Genomic DNA, 23,292 nt, shown 5'->3' with positions numbered 1-23,292 from the left:
TCAGTTTGAATTAAAATGCAAAAAATAAACCATCAACTCATCAAGGGATAAGAAGGACCATTTTTTAAAGGTCGGCAGTCGTCATGAAATTCGAACACGCGCTGTACGACGACCACTGGGCTTTAAACATTTTTGATAAAGACTTTTTTTTTACATTACCCGGTACATAATAAAGACATTTTAAAATTTGTCTTCAGTGAAACACCTCAAGCAGCAGAGTTCAGATTACTGTTAATACATGGGGAGTTTGTTCGACGATGCAATTAGAGAGAATCAGACAGCAGTGTCGTATCTTGTAAATGGATACTCTGGATATATTCTTTTCTTGTCATTGTTTGTAAATTGCTTGGCAAGTCTTTGCGCAATGACAATCTTTTTGCAGTTACATTGTAGGTGTTGTAATAATTCTCCCTCTTGTATTCGTATTGACAATACCTAGCAATAAAAACGTACAATAAGGTCAGAGAAAATCAGTGAATACCGGCCTGTACCTATAATTCGTGCCTTTTAGCGGTAAAGAGTTTCTGTGCTGTAGGGACATATTCACAGCATTCATATTATGATCTATGGCTTTAAATGATATTTAATTACTATACTATAAATGAGAAACAACCATCAAACATAGTAATCACTACAAACGGCTTTTTTTTTTTACATATAAACCTCATTTTCAACATCACAGAATCAGTTTGGGAGTGCAGTGTTTTTGTACTATCAATTGATGATCTTGGCATCATTGTCATGAGTTGACAGTTTCACAACATTTCTCTCTTTTTATCACAAATTCACCATACAGTCCTGTTCATAGTCTGCACTTTCCTTCAGAAGATTGGGACAAAATAGCCAAATTTTCTGAGTAAAAACTGAAAATTTTGTTTTGTTTGCTCCAAAATTAGTGTTCATTTCTAGAAATATTGAAGACTATAAGAAAAAAAAGTGCGGAAAAATTTGGGTGAGAAAGTCTGGTGGAGAACAGGTTAAGTGACCGAAGCAAATAGGAAACCAACAGAAACAAGAACAGAAACCAAGGTATAGGACAACAGTTATGAGGTGATTACTTACCTTTCCATTTTTACAGACTCCCACAATGCCTTTGCTGTCAGGCGTCAGAGACGAGGTGAACATAATCTGGTTGGTGACTCGTACTGTACTGATTTGAAATCCTGATTCTAAATCACATAGCAACAACCAACCAAATTTTGTTAATATAAAAACCAAACCATAAAGTTCACTGATCTGTTAAAGAAACAAGCAGCCAGTCGGCTGAGATAGCTCCGCTGTTAGCAATGCACATTTCAATAAAAGAACAGAAGATATCATTAGAAAATGAACAATATGCATTGTATCAAAGCAATGGAACTTGCGGTTTTTAATAAGAAGTCAAAAATATCACTTTTTACCAAAAATGACAAAAATATTCACCAAAATTAGAGAATTGAAGATATCATTACAAAATAAACAAATCTGAGAGAGGTCCACATGTAGTACCTATATATGTAATATCAAAGCAATTGGACTTGCGGTTTTTAACAAGAAGTCGAAAATATCACTTTTTACCAAAATTGACAAAAATATTCACCAAAATTAGAGAATTGAAGATATCATCATGAAATGAACAAATCTGAGAGAGGTCTACCCAAGGTACATATACACCAAGTATCAAAGCATTCAGGCTTGTAGTTTTCAAGAAGAAGTCAAAAAAGTAAAACATTGACACGGACGACGACGACGGACAATCACTCATATGATAAGCTCCGCTCGACAAAGTCGACAGCGGAGCTAAAAAAATTTAAAATTGAATTAAGCCTGCACATGTGTGTATTCTAGTATTGTACTTTTACTGGATAGTCTTTACAGGCATTTCAATCAAATGAAAAAAAAAAAACATATTTTGGCACAGAGAACCTTTAACATTGACATCTGTTTGAACTTTTAGCGTATCTCTAAAAACCAGTTGCTATCAATATGTGATCAGTTTGTGAGCCTTCTCCATGCATACTATAGACTGATGCCCCTGTTCAGTGCTGTATGTTCCTATTTGCATTCGCCATTGCTTATGCCCCATTTTTCTTATTCACTTCAGCAGATGATGTAAGGTAAATGACAATGACAGGTATAATTTGGATATTTCAACTTTGGTTTAAAGATACATTTACATCTTATTCACATTTAAATGAAATTTTATCTTCTGACTAACTTAAAATAGCGAAACAAATAGATGGCTTAACTTAAAGTGCCTGTGAAATGGCTGCTATTTTCACACCTAAAATTATCCATTGATACATAAATTTTATTAATTTTTATGTTTCTAAGCATAAATTATTTTTTTAAGTGAAAAAATGCCTTTTAAACTCAGTCTACGGCAACTTTATTTTTGTGTATTTTAAAACGAGGCTCCTTATTAGCTTCTCATTTGCATACAGAAATTCCCCCTGTGACGTCAGAAGGGGAAGTTGCTGGGTAGCTTGCATTGCCGATACGTGTAAATAAGGCGAAATTCTTGTGCTGTTTTCTCATCTTTGACTAAATTGCCACTTATGTACTTGTTCGTCGAGTAAGAATGGACCATAATGAACACGATAGTATCAAGTTTGTTGCATGGGGTTGGGTCAGATGCAAAATATGTCCGGTCTGGTGTAGCTAGTCACCGTGGTCGTGACCGTCACCGGCACACGTTTGTACACTGTCGCTGGACATTGGACAAAATCAAATTTGACGCCTGAATCGTCTTGTTATTTAGCAGGTTACTAGGCACGTCACTACACTGTTTTATTTCAACGATCGTCTGAGTAAAAAAAAAACATTCAAAATTAAAATAAAAAGAGAACATATTTTGACATTCTAAACATTGAATTATAGTGATCAATAAAATAGAGAAATAATTAAAAAAACGACAAATCACAGTTACTAAATAAATGACAGCCGCGTTGAAATAAATTTGTTGTGATGGGTGAACGCGTCGGGTCATGACGGGAACAAGTGCAACTCGCATACAGACAAATTCCGAGAGGATTTAGCGTGATTTTCATAATTATGACATCATATTAAAAATATACTTGTTGAAAACACATTGACAGCCCAAGCCCGGATTCTTAATCCATAATTTATTACGCAGATCAAGCTGCAAGTAAAGACAACAAAGGTGTGAATTCGACATTCAACACCAATCACCGAACAATTCAGACACTTTTAGCCTGCGAAAATGAAAACAGGACTGCGTAATTTCTTGTTTGTCCGACGCTTCTTTGTCGTGTCATTATCAAAATTACTGCTACCTTTTACATAACACGGGTGGTCTCTATAAAGCGATAATCAGGATCGCAAAAAAAGTCAAATCATTTGAAACACTTACCCAGTGTCTCTCTCCCTTCTAAAATCCGCCTGGTCTGGAATCTATTTTTTTGTAAACATTTTTTATTGCGCCAGGTTTAAGTTGTTGGCGTTTCTCGTTAAAACCTAGTTGTTTTGTCATGAACAAGGACAGTTTTACGAAAAAAAAAAAAAATGAGGTGAAGTGGACACTACATTCGACGCTTAAGGAGGAAGTCTACCCCAACCTTTTCTCGTTATTTTCACGGCTTTCGTCCACCGACTTCGCACCTTCACTATGACTATACGCATTACTGCAACCGCCCACAACACAATGTTTAACCATCATAAATGTTTGTTGTGAAAACAACCTCTAAAAATTCTCTTTCTCAAAAATAAAACAAGCAGCCTGTCGGCTGAGATAGCTCCGCTGTTAGCAATGCACATTTCAATTAAAGAACAGAAGACATCATTAGAAAATGAACAATATGTATAGTATCGGACTTGCAGTTTTTAACAAGAAGTCGAAAATATCACTTTCTACCAAAAATGACAAAAATATTCACCAAAATTAGAGAATTGAAGATATCATCACGAAATGAACAAATCTGAGAAAGGTCTACATGTAGTATCTATATATGTAATATCAAAGCAAATGAACTTTTGGTTTTTAACAAGAAGTCGAAAATATCACTTTTTACCAAAAATTACAAAAATATTCACCAAAATTAGAGAATTGAAGATATCATCACAAAATGAACAAATCTGAGAGAGGTCCACATGTAGTACCTATATATATAATATCAAAGCAATCGGACTTACAGTTTTTAACAAGAAGTCGAAAATATCACTTTTTACCAAAAATGACAAAAATACTCACCAAAATTAGAGAATTGAAGATATCATCACGAAATGAACAAATCTGAGAAAGGTCTACATGTAGTATCTATATATGTAATATCAATGCAATTGAACTCTTGGTTTTTAACAAGAAGTCGAAAATATCACTTTTTACCAAAAATTACAAAAATATTCACCAAAATTAGAGAATTGAAGATATCATCAAGAAATGAACAAATCTGAGAGAGGTCCACATGTAGTACCTATATATGTAGTATCAAAGCAATTGGACTTGCGGTTTTTGACAAGAAGTTGAAAATATCACTTTTTACCATAAAATGACAAAAAAATTCACCAAAATTAGAGAATTAAAGATATCATTAAAAAATGAACAAATCTGAGAGAGGTCCACATGTAGTACCTATATATGTAATATCAAAGCAATTGCACTTGCGGTTTTTAACAAGAAGTCGAAAATATCACTTTCTACCAAAAATGACAAAAATATTCACCAAAATTAGAGAATTGAAGATATCAACATGAAATGAACAAACCTAAGAGAGGTCTACCCAAGGTACATATACACCAAGTATCAAAGCATTCAGGCTTGTAGTTTTCAAGAAGAAGTCGAAAAAGTAAAACATTGACACGGACGACGACGACGACGGACGACGACGACGGACGCCGACGGACAATCACTCATATGATAAGCTCCGCTCGACAAAGTCGACAGCGGAGCTAATAAAATAAAATAGACAAAAAAAAAGAAACGCCGATCAAAAAATGTATATCGTTTAAAAGTATGTTGAATGACACAGTGATATGGCTTCCTCTCATATTTTAGCATTTGGTGGCGCACTTTCGGCGAGAGTCGGAAATCCGGAAACAGTCGACAGTTTCAGGATAGGTGGGCGTGGCTACAGCACAGGAAATATCTCAAATTTACATGGATACGAGTAATCATTTTCAGCAAAAAAATCAATAACTGCCCATTTCAGTGGGGCACAGATCTAAAATGGGAAGCGTGTGGGTGGCATTGCACAGGCACTTTAATGATTGAGCTTAGTGATAACTTACCTCCATTGCGACAGGAAAATCATGCCTGAATTCATCAGCTTGTGAAAAATTGAGTTCATCGCAGTGATTGCTAAGAGATGTATTCCCTGCTAAGTGAGGACCCAATTCTAATATGTGAAGCTGCAAAAAATTAAATTATATATTTTGACTGAACATTAAAAGGAGTGTGCATTCTACCAACCTGGTTGATGCCAGGACAACGCATTGAACTGCAATACAAATGTAATGCTATTATGATAGGTCACACAGTCCTGTTATGTAGACCCGAACATGAATATGACTTCTGTGGCAAAAATGCACTATGTGTCAGCACTATCACTTGCAATTTGCACATTCAAAAAAGTCAGGAGAGAACTGTTGTCTGACACAAAAACAATTTATTAAAAAAAAATTATATATTTATCCAGCCAGAAAACTCAATTTGACATAGATAATGACATTCATTTTAAAAAATATTTTAGTTCCAGATGACACCAGTTCCCACCATTATATGTCACTATTGTCTTTCTCCTTTTATTTGTAAGTGCAAGTGTTGACGCTAGATATACCAGTAGTGCATTTTGCCACATAAACTATATTCCATGTTTTTGTTTTGTTTTGTGATAGAAGAGTGTTAATAACTTCCAAACCTAATTAACCTAACGTAATTAAAACGCTAACCTTCCTAACATGTTAATAAAAATAAGGTGAAAACAAAAAGATATTTTTAGGAGATACCAATCCTAAATGACAACAAATGAGTTTTGACTGAAAAAAAGCAACGAAAACAAAATTGTTTAGTGCCCAAACCAGAAATCAAACTTTAGTTCTACATAAAAGTGCCCATGTACTTTAAAATAAATGATGGTTCAACTCCTAACATTACTGAATATTACAGAATGAGGACGATATTTTTAACCATTTGATTTTCATAATTTGTCCCACAAAAGTGTTGACGCAACATTTTACAAATTTGTATGTAAACTTTTTAAATTTTTTTTGTTAATTTTGGCCAAAATAGACAAAATTTCCTATTGGCGCTACAGATCTTGATCAAAGTTTAACACAAATATGCAGGTTTATTTTGTGAAAGATGAAAAAAAAAAGATTTCAGTTTTCAAAGAGTTGAAAAATGTTGCAAATATTTCGCTTAATAATTATCGTCTAATTATAGTATTTTGTATTAATCAACCAATGCACAATCTATCAAAAAAAAAAAAAAAATTCTACATCTCCTGCATTGGACTGGATTAGCTTAAAGCTATTTTCGGTTCAGATTATCCATTTATTTTGATTTTTTTTTCTTTCATTCAATTCACTGTATCATTTTTTGGGATAATAAAACATTATTATTGCTTGGTCCTACCTTTCCCTGCTTTGCTGGAGTTCTTGTTGCTATACAAACAACGGTGGATGTCGTTGGATTACTATTACATTGATAATCACAAAACTCTACTGCATAGGCATCAATGCATTGACTTAAACGGTAATGACAGGAATACACCTGCGTAATACCACGTATGTAACCACTAGCCTGAAATAATAATATAAATGGTGAAAAGAGAGATAGGAAATAATCTAGATCTATTATTAAAGATGTTTTATGCAATGTTTCTAGAGTCATCCACAGAAATTTAAACCACAGTGACGGTGACAATTTCAAATAAAAAAAATTTAAAATGTGAATAATAATTTGCATAAAGTTTGCATATTATTTGCATAATTATTTCAAAACTACATAAAAGTGAAAAAATCAACAATGGTAAAGTTGAAATAAACCACTGTGGCGGCCAGGTTAATTAATGACTGTGGTGATGTCTGTCGCTGGATGCAGCGAGAATATTTTAAATATTTTCTCTGGCCAATCAGAGACCGGTACCAGAAAGAGGCTGCCTATCAGTTTAGGGCGCTAACTTTATTGCTGTGCTGTTGCCATCTTGTTTTGTACTTTTCACGAGAACACGAGCTCAAGAGTGTAGTTTCTTGTAATGTTCCAAACTTAGCCAGTTGAGAATACATGGTGTTTGACGAGTTACATACTACGAAACGTTGCTTTATCCATAAGTCTACAAATTGAACCTACTCGGCGACGCCTGATATAATACAGCTCAGTCGTCAAGCCACAATGTCAGACCAATGTGAAGGTGAAAGAATACACTGTAGTGATATCACAATACTGTTGGTATCATGGGAACGTGGCCATTTAACTCAGCAAAACATCAGTGTTTAAATTCTCTTTATTTTTAGTTGATATCTACTTTACCTCCATATATAAACCTGTTAAAGCCATCCACTTCATTTTCTTGTCTATTTTGTACTTTACAAGTTGGCAGTGTTTAAGTCGACCGTGTCTCTGAAAGACTCGACAGGGTTCGCTTTCTACGGCTGTAGAGAAAGAAATATATTATCGATGTGTCAATTAACTTGGGTAAAAAAAAATTAGAATTGCCAAAGTGATACAATAACAAAAAAAAACTTAATAAATGTTAAAGAAATAAATTTGTACAACATACCTGTAATATTCCAATGGTAAACTATAGAAGTTGTTACTATGACAATGACCTCTGAACTTATCCAAGAAGAATAAGCAATAGGATCATCCATAGTACATCTGTGAATTAATTTTCTACGAGGCAGATCAAACACTTCTATGGTTTTACCACCTAATAATATAAAAAGAAGTAGAAAAAATGAAAGCGAAAATGTTATATGTGCTTATCACATGATCATATTTCACACTAAACATCGCAATATGCGTGATAAACATCAATCTGTGTGTGTTCTCACAGTACAATGTATGTGAAGAAAACAACTTGTGGCATCATCGGCTGTATTATCCATTCACCTTCGGTTTGTGGATAATACTAGCCTTAGATGTCACTTGTATCAAGGAGCTTGACAAACAATTGGTATCAGATGATAATATTGACAGGTGATAATATTGGTGTATAAACTAAGGGGAAATCAGCTCAAAAATGAATTTTCTACAAGATCTCAAGTTATCCATGAATGGTGCGAGACGAACGTCTGTCACAAAAAATGAACCGATTTTTGGTTTTGAATACCATTTTTTTACAATTAAATGTGGAAATACTTATCTTCTAGAGGGGAACAATCGTACGTCATCAAAACTGACCATCATTACACATGTATTATTGAACATGAAAATAGCTACATGACATTTTGATGTTACTACGACGCTATGGCCGTTATTTGTCCTGTTTTCAAGTTCAATTTCACGCATAATGCAGAATCCTATGAAGTTTGGAACAGTATCTGCAGAGATAATGGTGACGAGGTAATGTTCAAATAAATGGACCTCGGCTGGTGATGATGTCAACACATCAGTTATTCTTACCTTTCAAAGCTATAAGCGGATTGGTTGGGTTCATGGCAGCACTATCAGCAATTGTAGGCCAACTACGGGCGTGGGGCTCCTTACTGTTGATATTCACAATAGTAACAAGCCTTTTATGGCGCTTTCTTCTTGTGTCATGGCAACAACATACCCACATTGATGATGTCATGGCTACTTTCTGTACATTAATTTGTTCTGGTTGTATCTCGTAATTTCGAAGCTGTGGAAATAATCATAATATACATGTATATAATTAATCAATGAACACAACTGTCAACCCAAGAATACACATAAAGTTACACTGAGTTAAAAAGTGCTGAAAGTCAAACCAACACATGTAGCAATTTTCACTATGTAATCAAATTTCATGTAATTCAAATTATGTGTTACGTCGCATGGGACCCACATCAAACATGATGTGATGCGACAACTGTGCACTTTAACTAAAGTTAAAGAGAAAGCAGTCAATCCCTGGGATTAGATCATGTCATTTATACTACATCTTGTTATGAAACTAGACTTAAACATGTAACATTAGAGCACGTCGCATGTCGATACAGCACGTCGCATGTCGATACAGCACTCAAATTTATATCCGTAATTGGATTATTCACTAGTGTGATGGTGCTGTTTCCGGTTCTTTGTTGAACCCTTCATCAGTCAGAACAGTACTTGACCGAATCGTTTGATTTACATATTTAGCTTTCAGAATGTTTCATTATACAATTTAGTTTAAATGGAAAGTAATTACTCGTCGTTTGGTGTGTCGTTTTTCACGAGTTTGTCAGTACGTAAAGTAGAACTTGTAAGTTTATCTTTCAAGTTAGTATTTCTACCAGCCCCATTGATACAAGTAGCCTTTTTAAATGATAAACTTTTATTTTGTAAAAATTTGCAAAATGTCCAAATTGCTGTATCTTAGTATGGTATGAATATTAGAATAAACTATTTTTAGTTTAAAGTGGGAGGGTCGTCACCTGTGCACATGCGAGAATTGAGTCCCAAGCTATGATAACAACACACGCTAAAAACAAAGGCTCATGGGTAGATGCTTGTTTGTAAACATTGACACGCTATGGCCATCTGGCGCATGCGCAGGTGACGACTCCCCTGCTTTAAGTAATAGGTTTGCATTCACCTCTCTCTTGGGAAGTAGTTACTAATACTTCTATTGTAAAACTGTATACATGTACCATATTTACTAACTCTACATATATTTAAAAAGCACATTTTCAATTGAAGCACATATAAACCAACAGATGCATGTATTGTATACTGGATCATGAAAATATTACTTGTTTTGACTATAGACACAGCTCCGTCATTTACATTTACACGTACTTTTTTTTTTTAAACACATGTTTTTTTTGGAAACACATGTGCTTTCTACTAAAGTAAATTCTGTAAAATACTTTATATTCGCTTGGAATTCATTTTTACTATTTTCGCCGAAGGAATGATTCAGTGAAAATAAAATCCAGCAAATATACCTTTTTCCCTATATTTAGTCCCCGTTCGGACGCAGTCCGAAAACGGGGACTTATGTTTTGCCCTGTGTGCGTCCGTGCGTCCGTGCGTCCGTGCTTCCGTGCGTCCGTGATCACCTGTATCTCGAACATGCATGGACCCATTGAGTTCAAACTTCACTCATACATCACACATTATATGGGACATATGCACATGCATTTTTTTCATGATCCGATTAACGATAGCCGAATAGCGGCCATTTTAAGGCCGAAAATGCATCAAAATCGCACATTTTCACCATTCCGGACCCGGATCTCAGTTATGCATGGACGGATTTTGTTCAAATTTGGTACATACATTAAACATAATAGGACCTTGATGCACGTCATTTTTTTTTTTGGATCGGGTTCGAAATGGCCGACTGGCGGCCATTTTGTTTTAAAGAATTCAGTTCTGGATCCGTATCTGAGACATGCTTGGATTGATCGAGTTCAAACTTCACACACACAAGGTACATCATGTCACAAATATGTATGTGCATTTGTTTCATGATCTCATTAACGATAGCCAAATGGCGGCCGCTTTAAGGCCGAAAATGCATTGAAATCGCACATTTTCACCATTCCGGACCCGGATCTCAGTTATGCATGGACGGATTTCATTCAAATTTGGTACATACATTAAACATAATAGGACCTTGATGCACGTCATTTTTTTTTTCGGATCAAGTTCGAAATAGCCGACTGGCGGCCATTTTGTTTTAAAGAATTCAGTTCTGGATCCGTATCCGAGACATGCTTGGATTGATCGAGTTCAAACTTCACACACACAAGGTACATCATGTCACAAATATGTATGTGCATTTGTATCATGATCTCATTAACGATAGCCAAATGGCGGCCGCTTTAAGGCCGAAAATGCATTGAAATCGCACATTTTCACCATTCCGGACCCGTATCTCAGTTATGCATGGATGGATTTTGTTCAAATTTGGTACATACATTAAACATAATAGGACCTTGATGCACGTCTTTTTTTTTTTCGGATCAAGTTCGAAATGGCCGACTGGCGGCCATTTTGTTAAAGAATTCAGTTCTGGATCCGTATCCAAGACATGTCTGGATTGATCAAGTTCAAACTTCACACACACATGGTACATCATGTCACAAATAGATATGTGCCTTTGTTTCATGATCTGCTTAACAATAGCGAAATGATAGCCATTTTAAGGCCGAAAATGCATCAAAATCACGTATTTTCACAATTCCAGAACCGGATCTCAGTCATGCATGGATGGATTTTGTTCAGATTTAGCACAATGTGTTGTACATATGCAGGTGCATTTCGGTCATGATCTGCTTTGAATGTATATGTCACTCAAATATGAACGGAACGGGGACGTGTCATTGACAATGACTTGTTTACATTCAACTCATCAAAAATGAGTGAAAATAAATTCCATACAAAACACCCAAAAAGTCTTTTCAGTGAAACTTAATTCAAGCTAAAATAAAGTATTTTACAATATGATATACGGTATACATGGTGTGTACAGCCAAATGGTGTCCCTTTTTTGAACAGAGGAGTCTATAATATCAAGTCTAATACTGAAGTTATACACTTGTACATAAGTTGAAAATTGCTGTAAATCACAGTTCAAGGAATAAAAATCATCACCAAGGTGGAAATATGGGCTCATGTAATTCATGTCAAAAAAGAACAATAGTCTGAGGTATGTACATTTCTCACAATATTGTCCATGCAGGTGGATCTTTTGTCTCATGTTTTAAAATGAAAAAAAACAACACTTTCACTAAAATTGAAATATGACACGTATTGTTCATATACTTTTGACCCGACTTACTAAGCCATGCTAGCTTTATTTCCTTTTACTAATCTTGAGAAATCACACCACATATTGAATTACAAATGTCTGTAATCAATAGTGTAATTAATTTGATAATAAATTCCTTCTACATGCATTGTAGAAATAAAACTTAAACATATTTTGAATGCATAGCATTTCATCCACACCCAATACATTCATTGTCAGCTGTTGAACATAAAAATAATCGGCGGATTGAAATTACGTCATCGCATCAAGTATCCAAAGATTGTGGCTAATGAAGAAGTGTACTGTAAAACTTAGTCTCTTGTGAACTTAACACTGCTTATAAAATTTTACTTCACATGGTTTGGATTCGACCGACTCATAGTAAATGACATTTCAATGAATTTACATGAATACAAAGATAAACTGACAATCCATGCTCCACATATACTATAGCAGTCGAAGATTCCTTAGAAAGGGCATAAATTCTAGGCTAAGGGGTCAACCATTTAAAATCATGGGGGGGAGGGGGTTTGGAAGAATGTAACCAGTGAAATTTTGTTCTCATTTAATGTTTCTGTATGTGCCAATATGTTTTTCCTGCAATAATTTATCCATTAGTGTCGAGCTTGCAAATTAAGTTGCCACCCCCCCCCCCCCATGATTTAATAAGGCCAACCCATAAAGGTCATACATTTACATGCAGGAGGTTGTTTTGAAATCTAGAGCAATGAAAGCATGGCTTTTAAAAGTCAGTAGCATTCATTCCAATTGAATTCATTCAAACAATATTAACGCTAGGGTCAAAGCAATGCTTCTTTTCTTTCCAGTATGTGTTGCTTGTATTAACCTGCATGGATCGTTAGATTTCGATTGAATTTGTGAATTCAAGCCCGGTAGTCTGTGATACTTCAGAGAGTGACACAACATAACATTGTGTTCTTAGTTATGTGAGCCATTGTTTAGACCACTCAGAACATCCACACGTCTCTTAAGTCTTTGTTAGAATGTTAAGAGTTCTCAGGCCTAATTTGTTTCATTGAATTGTCAACAGTCTGCTCTTTGTCAGCATATGGTAGATGGTAAACCATCACATTGCAGTGTTCTCCCCAGACATGCAAACACAGCATTTTTATATGTACCATAATTGGCTACAGAAATGCCATGCTTTAAACTTTCAAGAAAAAAAAAAAAAAAAAAACGATGGTAATTATTTTCCATGTGATGAAATAAAGATGTAGATTAATTACCAATATGCAAATTAGCCATCATGCTGTGGTATTCACATATAGCTGTTAAGAGAACTATATTAATATGCAGATTGTAAACAGCAACACTCAATTTTTATAAGGATACAGCTAACAGAGTTTGTAATCCCTGCCACACTTTTATTCATATTGCGATGAAGATTCTAAACAATCCACTTTCCTATATTAGAATACATGAATTTGTTGTTCTGATATATATACATACACTGAAATATAAACTATTGACAAATATTTAGACCAAACCAGCTACTATAAAATGACTAATTTTCACTGGGTTTAAATTTTACTGATTAAGCATTTCAGACATACATTGTATTCAGTGGGGGTTAATTCACGATTTTTATCATTTAGATAATGTGTTCTACATGTATGCTAAATTTTACATATTCACTGTGTTTTAATTTAGCGCATTTTCCAGTCAGCGAAATAAGCAAAATTAAAACACAGTGAATAATTAACCATTTTATGCACTAACCGGTATATAATACGCATGGCTTAGTTCACATACCATTCACTTGCTAATGTTTGAAGACAATCTGATTGACTGTCCTGCTTTTTGTTGTATCAATATAATTTATCCAGTCAGAATTCATAACACGATGAGCGCAAGAGCAATACAACTTGATATTGTTCGTGCAAAACATCTTTACCAGCCAAGATTCAAGAGTTTGGCCATTGCCTTGACCAGTCCAGCATTATAATTTTAAGAATTTCCACATTAAAACCTGTATTCACTGTTGATGAAATCAAACACAACAGCCCATGCTCTTGTGCATTTCAATGGCAAATAGAACACAAAGTCCCTGTTGTGATGCATTCCCAGGAGAAATCAAAACATGTTTAAATCAGTTAAAGCTATGACATGATATAAAATCATAACATCTATTGCCTAGTGGTTTAAATTTAAAATTAATATGAGTTGTTGTTGTTACAGGAACACACACACACAATCAATTCATTTAATTTAACTGCCAGGTCAAATATAACTTTTCTTAACACGATAACACACAGGTTCATGGGAACATCCTTGAATGGTTGGCTTCAGCAAAACCTTACATGTACGAATGAGGACAATGGATAGATACAGCTACATCCATACAAGGGCTGTGTTTGATTATATATTTTGTACCACCACAATTGTAAAATGTATAAATAACCAACAGGTAATAGATGGTTGAAACTACCGGTACCAAAATGTTTGTATTCATTCAATTCTCATGAACATTTTGAATCGTGGACATACACAACAAAGTTGAACTTCCATTTTAATTATTTTTCAAATTAAAAACATGCCCAGTTTCAGTAAGATTAATTTTTTTCCTGCCTTTGTCTACTAATCACAGTATGTTTAGTGTGAATTGTTTTAAACAAGAGATATTAGTTTCATGACGACCATACATGTATCAATTAATAAATCATATTCACAGCTGTGCAATACAAAATATTGGCAAAATAGCATGTGTTGACTTGGACTAGAAGCTGTACCGGTACAACGTGTCACTGCTACTATGTCGTTTGACGTTTTTATCGTTTTTTTTGGCTAGAATATTTATCTAATTTTTATTCAACGATGAATCTACATTTTGATTATTTTTTAAATTGAATTTTTACATAATGTGAAAGTGATGAGTACTTTACTGAAGTGAAATCATCGCTTGTGTGTCAAATTGGACAGGACGTTTACACATACAATAGTTTGTTTACATAATACTTAGATTTCAATTAGGGCTACAAGTGTAATTTCTGTTCAATTTTAACAATGCTGGTTCTTTTACGGTATTTGTGTCCCATTTCTTTTATCGACCGGTTTGTAACTGTAGTGTTCACAGTACAGACTTACTTCAGGACATTAGTGATTTGTGGTGCCACAGGACTGCATCAATGTGGGGGGCCCACCCATCACTTTGTATGTACATGTACATAAAAAAGTTAATGGATGTGAGACCATACACCATAGTCTGTTTGAAAGGATGTACATGTATATGTATTGTCACAGTTTGAAGAACAACTTTAATTTGAATAAACCTGTAATTGACAGTCACAATTTGAGGTTTCATATGCATGTTTAAATCATGCCTTCTCATCAATTTTTAGATAAGAATTACATTAGATCCATCGTCGGAATCACACAGTTTCGCTAAAGCCGACCATTCATAACTGTCCCACGAACCCGTGCGTGATCGTGTTAGGAAATGCTGTATTTCACTGCAGTTAAATCAAAGACTAAATTGAGTTAAATTGGTTAAATTGAGTCATTTGATTGGGCGTGCCAAGGAGCTGGCGCCACCAATCAGTGTTGCTGTATCATAAATTTGAAGGTTGGGGGTCATCACAAATTAAAACAATGGCGGTCTGTACATATAGGCTTAGCGCTGATTCCCCCAGAATCAAGCACAGAAGGCATATAATCGTTGACATGTTTCCAAAATTTCATATTCCAACGTTGAAAATTGTGGGAAAGTGAACGAAGACAATGGAATGTCTAAATGTTTGTGCAAACTCTGTTTTAGTAAATTGACAAAACTGATAGTGATAACATATCGACTTGCTCGATCCTGTCTTCGTTGCAACAAAAACATCGTTCCCCCCACATACAGCTCTAAGTGCTTTTTGATGGTCAGTAAGCTCGTTTTCAGAGAAAAGACTAGTAACAAATTCAATGTGTCGTTTCTATCGTGAGTTCTGATTGGGTAATGCAAATGAGACAAAGTTGATTTTATAATCATTTGAGGGGTGCGATATACAGTTAATCGTGGGGAAATCTGCAAAGGGTTTATGTTGAGGCTTCAGCTGAATAAATGGTCCTTGGCTAGCGAAGATGCATAAGATCACATCCAATTGTAAATTACTAGTAACATTGAAATTGTACTCTACAAATATTTATGAATTCATGCAACAGAAAATACTGTATTCCATGATTTTTGATTATCGAGAAAAGTGTTTTCACAGAGTACTTCAACAGGACGTGTCAACATTGTGTGTGATTTGCATACTGAAATCTGGTGCCGACATTTCCTTTCCAAAAATAACATGTTGCTATAACATGTAATTGCTTTTATTAGTCTGAGACATGACTGATAGCATTTTTGTTACATGGTGGCTTTCAAAAACAGACGCATGTTTTAACTCAGAAATAAAATTTAGTTGTTCGATTAATTGAGATGTACTAAAAAATATTTTGTGATTTGGCGGTATTTCTAAATAGCTGCATATGCTAGCTCATCAAAATAACCGAATCTGCAGTAATCCATTATCATATAATAAATCATCCATAAAATACATATAGCTCTTTAGTTTTTAGGTGTAAAATAACATGAATTATACAGCAGAAATTTATTTCCAAAATAATGTTTTACTTGATCTATTTAATATTTGTGACAAGCTATGTTTATCACATACCTCCAGACTTTAGTAAGCCTTCCCGCCGCTTTCGGTGGGTGTACTTTATATATTATATGTACAAGTTTAGGTTATGACTGGTTACAAAAAAATCCGTTAGAGATCGACCGCAAAAAGCAATTATATTAGAGATAGGGTAACACATTGAACAGACAACGCCAATGTTGTTTCGGTTGAGCAGTAATTAACAAAGAGCAGCTGTTACAATCATTCATCCATGTGCTATTTATAGAACATAATTACGACCACTCACCTGAGTTACTGTACGCATTTGAACCAGTGCGAGGACCTGGTTGTCACCGCTGCCGCCGCCACTATAACTACGTGCCATTATATGCCAGCTCGCACACTACCCGTTTTGCTATGTTATCATACTGGTTTCAACTTGTAAGGAAAAGATTCACGCACCGGAAACATAAACTGGTGTCCTAGAAAGGAGTGTAAATGAGCCAACAAAAGAAAGGACGCCAGCATTAGTCATCACCAGCCTTCTTGTTTACCACAGATATAATTCGAGGTCAAAGGTCAATATGGGACTGTCCCGTATGTGTGTTGGTTATATATTTGCTAAAACAATGTTTTTTTTGGATTGAAATTAAATAACGAATTTTAGTTTTGAAAGTAAATGTATGGAAACGTGAAAAATAGTTCGGATAAAATATATACTTCTTCGAAAATAATAGGACCGTAAATGAATGACTTTTTGCCGGGAAATCCCGCGACCCGGAAGTGAATTTGAGACTTCAAAATAAGAAATTGCACAACTTGATGACAGGCATTGTGTGTCGCAGTCACCGCTGTGAGGACAAACCAAAGGAAGAGGCACGTTGTTATTGCGTTTATTTACTGATATTTTATAGGACACGTATTTTAAAAACTCTTTCTCAAGATGTCCATATTTACTCCTACAAATCAAATTCGACTGACTAATGTTGCAATAGTAAGGATGAAGAAAGCTGGCAAAAGATTTGAAATCGCTTGTTATAAAAATAAGGTGATATCATGGAAAGATAAAATGTGAGTAATTTTCACTGCAAGTGTGAGCTTTATGTTTACATCACCGCGAATATAATTACATGTATAAATAATTTACAGTCCATTCAGAATTGCGACTTTTTTAGTGTGCAAGGTAGCCTGACAAGGTAGCGCGAGTTGCGCCCACTGCGGTGCTCCAAAACCTGTAGTGTTATTGAGGTCTGATGTCGTTTGGCCGGCTAGGGTTCTGCACAATATTGTTAATTGGCCATCAGAGTCAGACTTACAAACTATCTCAACTCTCCGGGATTGAAGTAAGGCTACACCGATTTAATTTTATGGATGACATCCGCGCGCGCATTAGTTTTCGCCTGATGACGAGTCTCCACAGATCGTTTTTCTGTTCGGAACTTGTCGACTCATATTGTTGAAAAGCGCTGACTTGTCGTAAAACTCGTTTTGGACTACCTCAAAACCAAACTCCGCACAGTTAGATGCGCGTTACGTAAAGCGCAAAGACCTATGGGAAAGAGGTTGCCTCAAAACATGCAAATTTTGCCATAAATGATCCAACATGGCGACCACACCACCAAAATACGTGAGCATAAAAGTTCAGAGGTGAAATGGAGGGATTGTTGTAGACTGGTACGCAATTGACGTTGGCTAGGGAGACGTTTACACAGCTATACGAGAGGTCGGTAGCGGCAAGCGAGTTTTGCCCAGACAACTTTGTGAACATATTGTCCAGAGTTGCTGTCCTGCGTTTCTACTGCAATGATGAAAGAAATGGGAGAGGAGTGGAGGTGTATGGTGGCCTAAAAGTCGGTCAGGCGACAAATCAGTTCGGTTACTTTGTCCACATTGAAGTTGACAAAACTGCAATGAAAGCAGCAGAAGCTCCTTGGCCGAAGTTCCCTTATTATTTTTTTTTCATTTTCTGATTCAGATAATTTGCTTGCACACATATTCAGTAATATTTTGATCATATGACCCATTTTCATCAAGATACATGTACATAATTTTCTGCATCCAAATTTTTGTTGACTCTCTGTTGGTGTTTTTTTTTTTAATATCGAGCATCTTATAATTTGTTACATAGTTGAAGTAGTTCTAGAGCATTTGTGTCTACACTTAGTCTATCTGAAGTGTCACTTTAAAAGCTGTAGTTTGAATGTCAAAGAAGTTAATTTCCAGGTTGCTGTTGACAAACTTATTGTTCATTTTTAATTATTTATTTTTTTCAATACAACACAGTAAGTTTTTCTTTATTATTGAGTTGATGTGTATGCCTTTGGCAAAGCTAACATCTGCCTTATCCTCTTGCCTTTTCAAAATCAAAAGTGATGATACCTGTGACAGTAATACAGTACGAAATGTGTACATCAGCATGTGCCTCCTACAAATAAAGACTTGTTGTTTTTTTGATACACTGTGGTCAAATTCGTAATAATAGCTCCGTAGTCACGTGGTTTTAGCAGCATCTTTTTTTTGGCCGAATTTTTTTTTCCGCCCTCTCGCATTAGTTTTGCGGTCTTCAGAGCATGTCGTCCATAAAATTAAATCAGTGTGGCCTAATATGAAAAGATAGAATATTTCATTTGAAACACAAATGTTGATATATAACAATTTCAACTAATTTAAAAATATCTTTGTGCGAAAAAATAGAAATCAATTTAGTATTATCTGTGGAAAACAATGTTATAAATGCCAGGAAGGTCAAAGGGCAATAATTATAAATAAAAACATCAACGTCATTGTTTTTAAAAATTGTAATAGTTTTTTTTAATTGAGTGGTGATAATTTGAGACAATATATTTTTTACATATATTTTTTACATATGATTCATGTTCTTTTAGGCATTTCTCGTCTGTTTCTATATAGCAATTTATACTTGTTTGAGCCTAGGTGACTTTCGAACTTGGAACTTTATAACCATGATTTTCTCCAAAAAAAATAGGTTGATCCCTATTTTTCCTACACAAAATATGCTATATATAAACTGTTATGTAAATTATTGGTATTTCAATTTGTACGTCAATTGTACATGAATCGAATGCGAATCGTACGTGAATTGAACGCGAGCACAAATACCTAATCTGGTATAAGACTCTATAGACTAACTTGTGACTGACTGACTTGTATGTTTATTTTTCAGAGAGAAAGACATTGATGAGGTTTTACAGACACACACTGTATTTACAAATGTTTCAAAGGGTCAAGTGTCTAAAAAGGAAGACTTGAAGAGAGCTTTTGGTACAGAAGATCAAACAGAAATATGTAAAATGGTGAGCAGTTTTAAATATTAAAATTCATTATGCATAAGATATGAACAACAAAAATAAAAGAATTAAAAAAAAATAATAATATATAATGTCATTTTATTGCAGATTCTGGCAAAGGGAGAGTTTCAAGTTTCTGAAAAAGAGCGACATCAACAATTAGACGCAATGTTCAGAGATATTGCAACAATTGTAGCAGAAAAGTGTGTCAATCCAGAGACTAAAAGGCCATACACTGTCGGTTTAATTGAGAGAGGAATGAAAGATCTTCACTTTTCAGTAAAACCAACACGAAGTACAAAACAACAGGTAAATAAAAGCTAGATAAACACTCAAAGCTTTGTTTATTTCTTGTCGAAATCTAAACAAGTACCACATGAGTATCACCAGCATTCAACTCCTTGGCATGAATGTTTAAGATATTAACAGTATAACAGTAACACGCTTGTAATCAATATAGTCATTGATCTTTACAAGATAAATCTGTTCGGGAAAATAAACAAGAATGCATGTTAATAAAAAATTGTTTTTCAAAATATATTTATTTGTGGATAGACACAGACCAGACACTGTTAGTAATGCAATTTCTGTCACTGTCTATATACAGTTACAGTTTTACCCAACCATGTTGCAGATAATGTAGTCCACCAGGATTGCTTCCCCAGTTATGCAATGCTCAGGTAATGGTAATTGCCGAGACAGACAGTGTAATTGTCTTAAAACTGTATACCAATAGATCAAATTTTATATTTGTTGTTGCAGGCATTGGAGGTAATTAGGCAATTGAAAGAGCAAGACATCATGAAAATAGACAGAGCTCAGATGAGAATTAAAATCAGACTTCCAAAAAAGGAAGCTAAGAAAGTCAAAGACAAATTAACACCACTTATCAAAACAATTGAGCATGAGGAATGGGATGGAGATTTAGAAATGGTAAGCTTATCAGTTGTATTATCAGTTTTAATAAACAATATATGCAAAACAAAATCATTCTGTGAACAATTATCCCATCATTACAGACAATCTTGGTTTACATTTACATTTTTAGTGTCTTAAAACGCGACTCTTTTTTTGGAAAAAACAATCAAAATTATACCTGCCAACCAATTTAACTTACTAAAAATTATTCTTTTTTTTATAGTTTTATAAAGAATAACTGACTGAAATATTGAGTTTGTTCATGCGTTGGCAGTGTATTAAAAATAAACAGCTCATGATTTTGAAGTGAGCCACATCGCAGAGAATATTTGTAAACTTATTTCATTCATGACAAAAACGTTAAAATCTTAACCAGAGTGCTGTGTCTGTATTCAACAAATATACTGATTGTCATCATGAGAGTTGTCCCACTAATCCAGCTGATAGACATCTTAAGCAATGGGGGGGGGGGGGGTAATAGCATTTCCAGACCTGAGATAGAGAGTCAGTCTGTGGTTTAAAGTTACACTTAGGTCATTATAGAGCTTTATAGTGCTTTGGGGATCATGGTGTAATGTGAAACTTTGCTATCTTGTAGACTACAATGAACAATGGCTACATGCTTGGCAAATCTTTGGTTATATAATCATTGTATTTCCAAAATTGATGCATTTTTGTGTTTTTCACATTTCAGGTGTTACTGATTGATCCTGGTTGTTTCAGAGAGATGGACGATCTTGTCAAATCAACAACGAGAGGACAAGGTTCACTTGAACTTCTGAGTTTAAAAGATGTAGAAGAAGGCGATGAGAGAGTGGAGTAATTTTGATTTGAAATAAATAACTTTGAATAATTTAAATCGTCATCAATTTTATTTGTGTTTATCAATGATATAGTTCAGTGGGAAGATTCGTTTATGGGGGAAGATCATAATGCATATGTATGTAACAGCATTCATCCATTTGAGCAAACTGAGGGTATCAACAGAATATTATGAAAAATCTTAAATGTTACAGAGAACAGAGTTCCACTTTGTCATCAAATATCTGGAAAGGTTATATGCTTTACTTTATCATTGGCTGTCTGGAAAGGATAATGCTTCACTTCGTCATCAGATATCTGGAATGGATGTTCCCTCAAATGTCTGGGAAGGATATGCTTCACTTTTGCATCAGATATCTGGAATGGATGTTCCGTTTTGTCCTCAGATGTCTGGAAATGATATGCTTCACTTTTTCATCAGATGTATGGAAAGGAATTTCTCTTTTGTCATTGTTATCTAATGTATCAAAAGGAAGTTCCACTTTGTCGTCAGATATCTGGAAGGACATGCTTCACTTTGTCATCAGATATCTGGAATGGATGTTCTCTTTTGCCCTCAAATGTCTGGGAAGGTTATGCTTCACTTTGTCATTTGAGACATTTGTTTTTATACTAAAATATCTGACTTACTTTGAATAAAGCTGGAAATTATGTCCCTTAAAATAAGGCACCAATGTTTTTGTAAGATATTTACATCTTTTAAGGACATTCGGTAGACTGATTCCCCACTGTTTGTTCAACCCCAAAACTTGTTTGTATTCAAAATTAATTATGACAATGCATATTTATATTGAAACAAACTATGATAAAGGGAATTATATTATATAACAAAGGGCAAGGTCACCAGAGTTCAACTATGTTTAATCAAATGTATGGAAAGGTTGTTCCACGTCATCATGTCATGAGAAGGAAGGGTCATTAGCTGTCTAATGTATTGAGAGGATGTTCCACTTTCTCATTGGCTGTCTGATGTATCGAAAGGATGTCCTGTTTTGTCATCAGATATCTGGAAGGATTTGCTTCACTTTGTCAACAGATGTATGAAAAGGATGTACCATTTTGTCATTAGCTGTCCGGTGTATCAAAACGATGTTCTATTTTTTCATCAGATATTTTCTGGAAGGATATGCTTCACTTTGTCATCAGATGTATTGAGAGGATGTTCTACTTTCATATTGGCTGTCTGATGTATCAAAAGGTTGTTCCCAGTGTATCAAAACGATGTTCTATTTTTTCATCAGATATTTTCTGGAAGGATATGCTTCACTTTGTCAACAGATGTATTGAGAGGATGTTCCACTTTCATATTGGCTGTCTGATGTATCAAAAGGTTATTCCACTTTGTCATCAGATATCTGGAAATATATGCTTCACTTTGTCAACAGATGTATTGAGAGGATGTACCACTTTGTCATTAGCTGTCCGGTGTATCAAAACGATGTTCTATTTTTTCATCAGATATTTTCTGGAAGGATATGCTTCACTTTGTCAACAGATGTATTGTGAGGATGTTCCACTTTCTCATTGGCTGTCTGATGTATCAAAAAGATGTTCCATTTTTTCATCAGATATTTTCTGGAAGGATATGCTTCACTTTGTCAACAGATGTATCAAAAGGATATGTTCTACTTTGTCATCAAAGAAAGGATATGCTTCAATTTCTCCTCAGATGTCTGGGAACGATGTGCTTCACTTTGTCATCAGATATCTGGAAGGATATGCTTCACTTTGTCCTTACATGTATGGAAAAGATGTTCCACTTTGTCATTA

The 23,292-nt window shown here is 34.9% G+C and overlaps 2 protein-coding genes across 2 annotated transcripts; one reads left to right on the top strand and one right to left on the bottom strand.

The window, feature by feature from the left end:
• Positions 1-163: 163 nt before the first annotated feature.
• LOC100378973 (clathrin heavy chain 1-like) lies at positions 164-16,980 on the bottom strand. Its single transcript, XM_085491070.1, has 8 exons — positions 16,782-16,980; positions 8,564-8,783; positions 7,719-7,868; positions 7,469-7,590; positions 6,572-6,739; positions 5,227-5,346; positions 1,063-1,236; positions 164-435 (listed from the first exon to the last, which is right to left on the bottom strand). The coding sequence occupies exons 1-8, from the start codon at positions 16,857-16,859 to the stop codon at positions 274-276; spliced, it is 1,194 nt and encodes a 397-aa protein (XP_085347196.1). The 5' UTR covers positions 16,860-16,980; the 3' UTR covers positions 164-273.
• Positions 16,981-17,293: 313 nt separating this feature from the next.
• On the top strand, positions 17,294-21,559 carry LOC100377631 (ribosome maturation protein SBDS-like). The gene is made up of 5 exons (XM_002736576.4): positions 17,294-17,545; positions 19,659-19,788; positions 19,891-20,091; positions 20,545-20,715; positions 21,395-21,559. The coding sequence occupies exons 1-5, from the start codon at positions 17,418-17,420 to the stop codon at positions 21,521-21,523; spliced, it is 759 nt and encodes a 252-aa protein (XP_002736622.1). The 5' UTR covers positions 17,294-17,417; the 3' UTR covers positions 21,524-21,559.
• The last annotated feature ends 1,733 nt before the right edge of the window (positions 21,560-23,292 follow it).

This window comes from Saccoglossus kowalevskii, chromosome 16 (assembly GCF_978046115.1).
Source record: "Saccoglossus kowalevskii chromosome 16, keSacKowa6.1, whole genome shotgun sequence".
NCBI classification, from domain to species: Eukaryota; Metazoa; Hemichordata; class Enteropneusta; family Harrimaniidae; genus Saccoglossus; species Saccoglossus kowalevskii.
The sequence above is the reverse complement of the archived record's forward strand: the minus strand, read 5'-3'. Positions and strand labels throughout refer to the sequence as shown.